Source organism: Nylanderia fulva, unplaced genomic scaffold, assembly GCF_048542155.1.
Source record: "Nylanderia fulva isolate GAGA-0341 unplaced genomic scaffold, ASM4854215v1 Scaffold1548, whole genome shotgun sequence".
NCBI lineage: Eukaryota > Metazoa > Arthropoda > Insecta > Hymenoptera > Formicidae > Nylanderia > Nylanderia fulva.
The window spans coordinates 1-11,549 of NW_028189782.1; the positions used below are offsets into that span (position 1 = coordinate 1).

Sequence of the window (11,549 nt, forward strand, 5' to 3'; positions counted from 1 at the left end):
ACGTGTGATATATGTGTGCGCATGTGTTGTATACGTGTGAATACGTGTAGCACGATACTACTATGTGTGCGTGGTCGATGATGATAATGATGACGGGGACGTTTCTCAAAAGAAATTTTTCATATTTCGACTTTGCAATTATATATCTCTGCTTACAAATCACGTAGAGCAGAAATAAAGACACTTTTATTATATAATTCAAACTCAATCTATCGATTAAGTCTAGTATAAACTCGATTGCTTCAGCCGTTATTGAGAATTCGAAATATTATAAAGACTCAAATGTCCGACTCGCGTTAAGATACACGGTGTCTCGGCTACGCCCTTAACTGGTCGCGAGACACTACCGTGTCTCTTGATTACAACTTTACATCAAGATCGTGTGCGTGCTCTTTGCCCATTTGTTATTCTTTAATTAATATTTATTACTATTCTCACAGATATTTATTTTAATCATTTTACAAAGTGGTAAGAAAGCTATACATAAAATTTATTTTAACTTTGATGATATGTGTACCGGTATTTATGGTTGATTACATGATTATATACAATATGATTGCATATTTTGATATCAAAATGTTTTTATTTTTCCATTATATATATATATATATATATATATATATATATATATATATATAATGGAAAAATAAAAACATTTTGATATATATATATATATATATATATATATATATATAATGGAAAAATAAAAACATTTATATATATAAACATATATATATATATCGCAGAGTATACGTGAATTTCTTGATGGAGCAAAAGATGGAGCTATTGTAATATCGTTAGGCACAAATGTGAACTGGAAAGCTATCGGACTAGATAAACTTAAGGCCGTTATACAAGCTTTATCAAAACTTAAACAACGAGCACTTTGGAAGCTGGATGTTGAATTGCCATTTCAAATGCCGAATAATATAATGATTGTAAAATGGATGCCACAAGATGAAATTTTGAGTACGTTACAAATTTTTAGTATATATTTACTAAAACATACGAAAAATACGCGAATTGGTATTTATGCTGTAATGATAATGATAATTAATCATTATTTTTTAGGTATATTCGTCTAAATGTTTATATTTTTAAATTTTGAATTTGTTTTTAATTAATGGTTATAGTAATATTAATTTATAAAATCCGATTAGTGTTTCTAGATATTATTGATTTTTTACAAAGAGCAATGTAAAATGTGTTTTATAATTGTAAAAATTGCTTGTGTGCTTTCAATGTACCATTGATTTAAAAAAATTTAAATTACTTTTAAATTTTTTTATTAAAATAATACGATAGATATTGTACATGTAATTATTTTTTGAATTAAACTGTCTTCTCCGGACATGTTCCGATATACACACCGCCAGTACTGAAAAAATATAGTGTACGTTACGTATATATTATATATTTTCAGTACCAGCAATAATATCGGAACATGCCCTCTGTAGGTCTCTGTATAATTGTTTCTATCGTTCTTTTTATAATTGCTTAGTAAAAAATTAGATTTTTGAAATTAATCCAATACGATTAATTCTTTGTATATTGAACAAATTCGTTGAATTATTACTCTTTTTTGAAATATTTTCACCATAACATCAATTTTTATTATAATGTTATGTATTTTTCATAAGAAATTAATTTGTGTCAGAACACTCGCTCATTATATAATTATACTATCTTAATAAAAAAAATGTATAATTAGCAAAACGCTTGTATCGATATCAAATTTTAGTTCTCTAATTGTAGAAAAAATTAAATTTTTTTTATAATATTTAACCAAACTTATTATAATATATATTTATATGTAGCTCACAAGAATGTAAAAGCAATTTGGACGCACGGTGGTCTTTTGAGCACACAAGAAGCCATCTGGAAAGGTGTGCCAGTAATTGGAATGCCATTTTTTATGGATCAAAAACCCAATGTGGAAATGTTAGTACATAAAGGGGCTGGTGTTCGTTTAGACTGTAAAACTTTGTCTACAAAAACAGTATTAGACGCGTTTGAAAAAATACTTTACAATGAAAGGTATGCTATTTTAACGTTCCTGGTGTTGATAATTTTAAAATTTGTTATATATTTATGCGAATGTTATATGTATATGTTATTTAGTCTGCATTCTATATTTATTATAATTATTACTATATTTTTGATTTTATTAAATATATTATACCATTCTCTCTGTTCTCGGCATTTAATTAATATGCGCCATAAATTTATACAATGTTACTAATGAAATGTCTTTCGTTGTAGTTATACAAAAAATATGAAACGATTATCCAGTGAATTCCGAGATCGACCAGTACCACCATTAGATTTGGCGATTTGGTGGATCGAATACGCTGCCCGCCATCCACATGGAAGTTTAGGATCTCCGCTTAGATCGCAGAGTTTCATAGAACGGAATCTAATCGATGTCTATGCAATTTTGTTTCTCAATCTTATTATAATATTATCAGTTATACTTTTCATATTAAAAAAATTATTTAATTTTTACAGTAATCGTGTATGTAGCAAATTTAAATCTCAAAAAAAGAAACAAATGTAATCTGTTATATTAATAATAGTAAGTGTCGCAAATCAATTTAAGAAAAGAAAATAAATATGTTGTAAATATAAATAAAATAGTATTATGCAATAATTTAAGTAATTGCTCAAAAATTGTAAATGACGATAAAAAATTGAAACTGTTTGTAGATACATTCTTCGAGCTTATAATTTGTTTTTCGTTATATATGTACATTTGAAGATATAAATTTATTACATTTATAGAATATATGTATACTTTTAATAGTTTATCTCTTGCGATTTTCCTTTGACCAGAAGTAAATGTTTCTGTTGATAAATTGTATCGTATATTTGGCACAACATAAACTTTAATATAAACATTTTTTCCAAAATATTAAAAATTATAAATGGGAGAAGTATTTTGAAAAAATTTACCATTTTTTAAAAATCGAAAACGTCACATTATAAAGTATATTTAAAGCTTTCATTTATACAAGTTTTTCACATCACTTTTTATTTTGATAATATTCGTATCAGAATGAAAAAATGAGATCCCTCCCAAAATATTACTAAACTTCAAGTAACTATAAGTAACTCAGAAAAAGCACTTATGTATGTGGTATAAAGTACTTGTATTTGATTTGTGGCGATAAATGCCACAAGCACATAAAATATATATAAAATAAAATTTAAATTACAAGCGACGTGTGTTAAGAATATCGCGACCGGTGACACAAAACAATAAATAAACAAATAAGCGACTAACATGACAAAGGTAAATTTCGATTTCCGAACATAATAAAAAGCAAGAGTACCTCAAAATAATAGATAGTTTCATCACCTAAAAATAAAAATAAGGTCGTGGAATGATCGAGAGAAGCGAGACAATGCGCGGCCTCGAAAAAGCAGATAGAATTTGACTTGCGTAACACGGTTTTTCTCGGTGGAGAGTAGAAATTTTGTATTAGGCCTTTTGGTGACTCGAATAAAAAGAAGTCAGATACAATATACTGTGCAATATCAAATTATTATTCCGTATAAAATATCCTCTCCCGATCCGCGATAGTGGCGAAACATTAAATATATCAAACAAGCACGCGCCCCAAAGATTTAATCTACGTAATAGACTGCAATAACGATGGCAACCTTGATCTCTCTCCACACATGTCCACTTCAATGACGATAGCGAAGATAATCAGTATGTAGTTAGTGTAAGCATTCAGTCGTACATTTCGATTGAAGAACAAACAAGAAAGACAGTGTTAATTCGTTCTAATCATGTTAAAATTCTTATATATTTATTGTATTTTAATGGGTATCGCAACAGTATCGAATTCGTTGTCGATTTTACTAATACAACCTGTTCCATCGCCCAGCCATCATGTTTGGACAATGAGTCTAGTAAAGGAATTACTTCGCAAAGGTCATCATGTACATGCAGTTAGCATTCAAGAACCTAAGGTCAAAGGTAAACTTGGGCAGAATTTGACATACACCGTAAGTATATGTTTGTTATGAAATTTGAAAATATTCTAAATAAAATATTCAGAGCATAAAATAAGTAGTTTATATAATTTATATAACTTATAATTTATAAGTAGCTTATATAATTTTTTACATCACAGTCATGGTAACAAACAAATGAATGCTGCCATTTACTCTATAATAATATATCAGTAAACACAATAAGTAGTTTAATATAATTTATAAGTAGCTTATATAATTTTAACATCACAGACATGGTAACAAAAAAATAGATGCTGCCATTCACTCTATAATAATATATCAGTAAACACAATGAAGTTATATTAGATCACATTCTATATATTATTATTAAATTTTATTTAAAATTAAATATTATATGAGTATCATTTAAACAGAAAAATAAATTACATATTAAAACTGTTGCATATAAGAAATAGCATTTCATTTCCACTCAGATATTTCATATCCAATCAGATATTTCCGACAAAAATATTTTGATAAGATATTCTGATAAAATATTCTGATAAGAATAATTTGATAAAAAATTCTGAAAAGAATATTCTGATAAGAAGTCTTTGTAGAAATTTATCACCAGTAACCCAATTATACACTTATTTCGAGTACTTAAAATACTGATATACAGTAATTTAAATATTTGAAATAAGTGATAAATACTCGAAATAAGTGATAATTTGGCATTACTAGTGATAAATTTCAATAAAGGAGGTTATTTATTTTTATAAAAAGATTAGTTTTATTATTGTAAAGTATAAATTAATATAATATTTTTGACTAAAAAACAAAAAAATTAAATTAAAAAATAATTAAAATAAAATTAAATATACATATACCTATATATATAAATATAAACAAAATGTAATATAATGTTCTATAATAGACAACATTCTATTAAAAATTCTATAAAAAAAATTCTTTTAAAAATTCCATAAAAGTTCTATAATAAACAAAATTCTATTAAAGAAAAGAAAGAAGATTATCTGCATTGTATATTATCAAAGCATACGTCAAATGCGTACAGCAATCATCTATGTTATTATTTAAACACGCCGGCCTTATCTCAAATAATGTTTCGTAAAATCACGTGCTTTTCTTATTTCTGCACAATGTATAATATTTATTATTTTCAGATTTTCGAAAATATACTAGATGCAATACAAGAAGACGAGGAATATGATCCAGCTGAGTGGGAAAAGTATACAGTATTTTATATGACATACTTTGTATATGAGTGGGCGACAGTCTCATCTGAAAAATTAATAGAAACTAAAGGAGCTAAGGAACTATTGGAAATGATAAAAAATATTGAATTTGATGTTATAGTGCACGACATTTCGATGCCTGAATTTTTATACGGATTGTGGGACGTAAGTATAAAAAATAAGCTATTAATACAAACAATATTTTTTGTATGTACACAATGATTTGAATAATAAATGTACAATTACATACACAAATATGTACATATAATCATGTATATATATATGTAGAATGTTGATGTAATACATAGATGTACTAAAAGTAACAATTACAAAACTACATTAGAATTATATGTACATATTTATGTAATCAATATAAGATATTTAATTAGTATCATATGTGTAATTTGTGGCGACACAAGCAAATAAAACGAAAAGAAATGGATCAAGCAGAAAAAATGTATAACTAAAAGATCTTAAAGATTCACAATCAATTAAACAGCTAAAATATTATAATATAAATTATGATTCTTAGAATATATTAATTTCTACATGATTAAAGAAAGAAATCTTTATTCTGCATTTCTTAACAATCTCTACTTATTATCTTCACCAATGTAAAAGGCTTCCAGATAAAATGAAATTATTATCTTTAAGTTAAATGTAACAATTCTTTTTCTCATAGCTTTATACATATAATACTTATTATGTCTATCTTAGCTATTTAGTTTTTAAATAAATTCATGTTAAAATCAAATTAAACAAAAAATAAGGTTTTTGTTTCCGAAAATCTCAACTTATTTCCAAACTTAATTCACATATAGAAATATTTATTATATTATATATATTAAAATTAATTAATGAAAGGCTCGTATAATTTAACAAAATTAAAACAAATCATATATAGTAGGCCAACTGAACGAGCAAATAAATAAGGTGTAAAAATTTTTATTAATAGTTAAATAATTAAATTAACATTCCGTTACAGAATCGATATAAATTGTAAACGTTTCGACTGCACTACAGTCTTTATCAATACATAAAAGTTAAATATTAAAATACAAAGTTAAATGTTAAAAATACAAAGTTAGTTAAATATTAAAATATAAAATTGAAACGATTCTTCGCTGTTGACCAATAGATATGCAAGGCGATTGGTCTGAGATGCCAAGTTATGCGACATTTGAGCATGCTACGGATATAATACGCGAATTAAATCAATGTCAGAGAAAATTAAAAAATCTTTCAACTTACATTATCGTTTTAACAAGTCCTTTTCCCCGATATTTCAAGTGTGTGTTGCGAAGTCTGAATACCAAATGTCAAAATAGAGAGCGTGATGTATTTATTTATTACCAATGTTTTTTCTAAATTATGATTCAGCAAATTTTTTAAGTATGTCAAAATAACTACTGTCTAACAATTCGGTGTCTGTATTTAAATTAATTCCATTTTTCTGTTCTTTAATGTGGATCATTTCAGATATTAGTCTTTTATGGTAGTTTTTTTCGTGATCCATGATTTTAATATTGTCCCAGTCAAATGTATGTTGTTCGTTTAGAATGTGTTCTGTGACAACCGAATGTCTAGCAGAGTCTAATTTAATATTATTTTTATGTTCTTTAAGTCTCGTTCCTAACTGTCTTTTTGTCTGTCCGACATATGTGGCGTCACAATCGTTGCAATTCAATTTATAAATAACATTAGAATTCGTGGGGCAATTATTTTTGTCCTTTTGAACTTTTATGAAGTCATTCAATTTTTTAATGCAACGATATCCTACCACTACGTCAGGTCTTCTTATTGCTGAAGCAACTTTCTCAGATATTGATTCTATATATGGTATGACAAAATATTTAATGTTAGTATTAGTATTATTGGTATCTGTTATATTGTTATTATTAGGCTTGTTAAATTTCTTAGTTGAGAGATTTTTTAATCTGCGTTTTATTTCTGTGAAAATTAGATCAAGAGGATAACCGTTGGATAGCAAAATGTTAATAGCTTTCTCTATATTTTTTTTGTGAAATTGCGGATGTGATAGTAATAAAGCTCTATCTACCAAGTTATAAATTGTTCCTATTTTATGACAAGTCGGATGATTTGAAAAAAATGAAAGTAATCTACCTGAGAATGTCTTTTTGTGATACCAATCTAAATAAATTTTATTATCTATTACTTTGATCATTATGTCTAAAAAGCTTATACAACGATTATCCTCTTTTTCCAATGTAAATTGTAGTCTATCGTTATAATTGTTGAATTCGTTCAAAACATATGTAATATTGTCAGCGGAAGTGCATAAAATAATGTCGTCTACATAACGGAAATAGAAAGTCATTTCGCAATTTAAATTACTAATTACTAATGTTTCCAAGTCCTGCATGACTATATCGGCAATGATCGGAGAAAGTGGGGAACCCATAGGAGTCCCATAAATTTGTTTGTAAGTTATGTTATTAAAAGTGAAAAATGTAGAAGTTAATATAAATTTTATCATACCTATGAATTCATTTTTGGGAATCTTTGTGTGTGACTCTATAAAATGCCATCTATTATTGATGCCGTTTAATGCAAGATCTACAGAAACATTAGTAAATAATGAAACAACGTCCAATGAAACTATTATGTCGGTATCTTGTATTGTTTTCCCTGATAGAATGTTGCATATATCAAAACTGTTATTTACAAAACTGTCCGCTCTAGGAAGGCTATCTTTTAAAATTTTATGAAAGAAAGAAGCAATATTATATAGAGAAGTATTTATTGAGGAAACTATTAATCTAAAAGGAATATTTTCCATGTGGATCTTGGGGAGTTTTATGTATTGATAAAGACTGTAGTGCAGTCGAAACGTTTACAATTTATATCGATTCTGTAACGGAATGTTAATTTAATTATTTAACTATTAATAAAAATTTTTACACCTTATTTATTTGCTCGTTCAGTTGGCCTACTATATATGATTTGTTATATATATTAAACTTTCTATAATCTTCAATATATATATATATATATATATATATATACATATATTGAATATTATATATATATATATATATATATATATATAATGTATACACATATACATTTCATACATAAATTAAAAATGGACTGACATTAAAGTAAATCATATTTTAGAGTACAATATTTTATAATTAAAATTAATTCTCTCTAAGAGATACAAAATGTACTTATATGATTCTACATAGATAATTGTTTTCAGATTGCTAAAGGCAAGCCACCTGTAGTAGGGTATTGCACGTTCGGTCCTGCACCTTGGTACAAATATCACATGGGAGGACCCAGTTATTCAACAGTTCGACCTTATCCGTATAATAATCTTGCAAAACCCATAAGCCTATGGGAAAGAACATTGAATGCTCTTTATTATGTCGCGGACGATTTAATCCGATACTATTATTATATGCCAAACTCTCAACGAATTGCAGAGCAATACATAGGCCACAAGATTAGACCGTTAAGTGAAATAGAAAAAAATATTCCCATCATATTACTTAATACTTATTCTGCGTTTGAGCCTGGAATTCCATTGCCTCCAAACGCCATAGAGATTGGAGGATTGCATGCTCAAACTGCGCAACGAATTGCTGACGAGGAAACCGCAACATATCCCGATGTAAGATATTTATGAATATATTGATATGTATATTTAATATTATAAGTAGTTCGATTATTTTAGAATTAGTAAAAGTAGAAAAAAATACTACCAAATTTGAACATAGTAAAGAAATAGCACTTTAGTAAAATGTTTTAATCAATATTTTATCTTGATTTAATACTAATTATTGATCTTTGCATACAATTTTGAATTATATTTTTATTCATATTTTTGTATATACAAAACATTCTGAAAAAATTTTCTAATTAATAGTTAAATTTTTTAAACAAATAAAAAATAGTTATTTGTTGTTGCTTATGAAATTAATCAGATTTTAGATTTTAAAAGTCTAATCGTTTAGAATTGAGCTAACTGGTTGATAATAATAACAGTCAATTTCAAACAAATTATATATATATATATATATCATATTATTTAAAAAATTTAAATTCTTCAACTAAATAAGCAATTTCTCATGTAATATTCTATTCGAATTTGCATTTCGCAATCATGAATTATACATTAAAATACATTACATCGCTAAATTCGTAAATGCTAATTATATTTATTCATAGTTAATTATTTTAACATAATCACTTCATTAAAAAATATAGACATATTTAGATTAAACAAATTTAACATAGAACCCTTGATCTCCTTGCAAAATTATGAAATAATTTATTGTTTTGCAAGAGTGAATTAGACATTTATGACTGATTGACATAATGAGACATGTACATACATGTATATTCATATTATAGTACATTATCGAAATGTTTTTATTGTTTGTATAACATATTGCAGAGCATACGTGAATTTCTCGATGGTGCAGAAAATGGAGCTGTTGTAATATCATTGGGAACAAATGTAAAGTGGAAAGCTATCGGACTAGAGAAACTTAAAATCATTACACTAGCTCTATCGAAACTCAAACAACGAGTACTTTGGAAGCTAGATGTTGACTTGCCATTTCAAGTACCAAATATAATGGTTGTTAAGTGGATGCCCCAAAATGAAATCTTGGGTACGTTTTACACAATGTATAGTAGAATTTAAATATATTAGAAGATACGCAAAAAGTACGCGATTCGATATTCTTATTGTAATTTAATAATAATTGATATAATAATTAGGTATTTTCACAATTATTTTATAATTATTTTATATATTTTTTCTAAATGTTTTTATATTTAAATTTTGATTTGTTTTTATTAGTTATTCAAACATTAATTCATATAATCCAAATAGAGTTTTCAGATAATAACGTTCTTCTAAATGAAGCATGTACGTGTTATAATTGTAGAAATTACTTGCTTTTAATAACACCAACTAAAATTATTATTTCATTATTGTTTCACCAAATTTATTGTATTATATTTATATTCAGGTCACAAGAATGTAAAAGCAATCTGGACGCACGGTGGTCTTCTTAGTATGCAGGAAGCTATTTGGAAAGGTATACCAATGATCGGAATGCCGTTTTTCGCGGATCAGAAATTCAATGTGGCATTATTAGAACACAAAGGTGTTGCTGTGCGTTTGAATATTAATAATGATTTATCCACGGAGTCCGTATTAGATGCATTTAACAAAATACTTTACAATGAAAGGTATAATATTTAAATATTCTTAGTGTATTGATAGCTTTACTCGTAATAATTTTATAGATCTATTTATATTTTGTAAATAGATTTTGCTAATATTTTATTATAATGATTATTATCCAAATAGTAAATATAAAAAAATTATTTAAAGTAATGTAGTTTAACTATATAAAAAAAATATTACTACACTGAGAAAAAAAGTTGTTAACTTGATTTAAGTCAATCAACTAATTATTATTTTGTTAATTGAAGATATATAAATATTTAAATCAAAACACGTTATAATAAATTTAATATGGTGTATTTAATTTACATTACTTCTATATGTTTAATGAACTAAATACTGATCAGTTGAACGGTTTAGTTAACTTAACAATTTATTTCTCAGTGTACAATAATAAATATTTTTTTAAAATATAATTTTTTAAATTTAAGTGTATTTTTGTATTTTGTTCTGCATTTAGTTATAAATTACACCATAAGTATTATATATACAGGGTGTTCCGTAAGTCGAAGTCAATCGTTCAGGAAATGAATGGGGACTCAAAAACAAGAAAAAAAGTTGATATGAACATAGGCCCGGAAATACGTTGTTTTCAGGTTATCGCCATTTTTACGTTAAAATTTAAAATTGCTTTACTTTCGAATTTTTTGTTCAACGTTGAAATAATAGATTTTTATGAATTATATAACATAATTAAAGTCAAATAAAACTTGCGGGCTGCTTTAGCACTATCCAGTACTATCAAGGTACAGCCCGAGCTAAGTGGTCGCTTAGCATAGTAGGTCGAAAACAACGCATTTTCAAACCAATGTTCATATCAACTTTTTTCTTGTTTTTGAGTCCCCATTCACCTCCTGAACGATTGACTTATGAGACACCTTGTATAAAATTATTAACACTAATAACATTACAATAAAATTCCTTGTGCAGTTATACAAAAAATATGAAACAACTATCCAGTGAATATCGGGATCGACCAGTGCCGCCGTTAGATTTAGCGGTTTGGTGGATCGAATATGCCGTCCGTCATCCAAATGGAAATTTAGAATCTCCACTTAGATCTCAGAGTTGGGTGGAACAGAATTTAATCGATATCTACG

At 26.7% G+C, this 11,549-nt stretch overlaps 2 protein-coding genes across 2 annotated transcripts; both read left to right on the forward strand.

Moving 5' to 3' along the window:
- Positions 1–731: 731 nt before the first annotated feature.
- On the forward strand, positions 732–3,523 carry LOC114937853 (UDP-glycosyltransferase UGT5-like; the record flags this gene model as incomplete). Its single annotated transcript, XM_085480655.1, has 3 exons — positions 732–969; positions 1,818–2,037; positions 2,263–3,523. Coding segments are annotated over 3 exons (753 nt in total), but the record flags the coding sequence as incomplete, so codon positions are not given.
- Positions 3,524–3,699: 176 nt separating this feature from the next.
- LOC146724010 (UDP-glucosyltransferase 2-like) lies at positions 3,700–11,545 on the forward strand (the record flags this gene model as incomplete). The annotated part of the gene is made up of 6 exons (XM_085480656.1): positions 3,700–4,014; positions 5,151–5,387; positions 8,446–8,859; positions 9,646–9,865; positions 10,229–10,451; positions 11,380–11,545. Coding segments are annotated over exons 1-6 (1,479 nt in total), but the record flags the coding sequence as incomplete, so codon positions are not given.
- Positions 11,546–11,549: the final 4 nt, after the last annotated feature.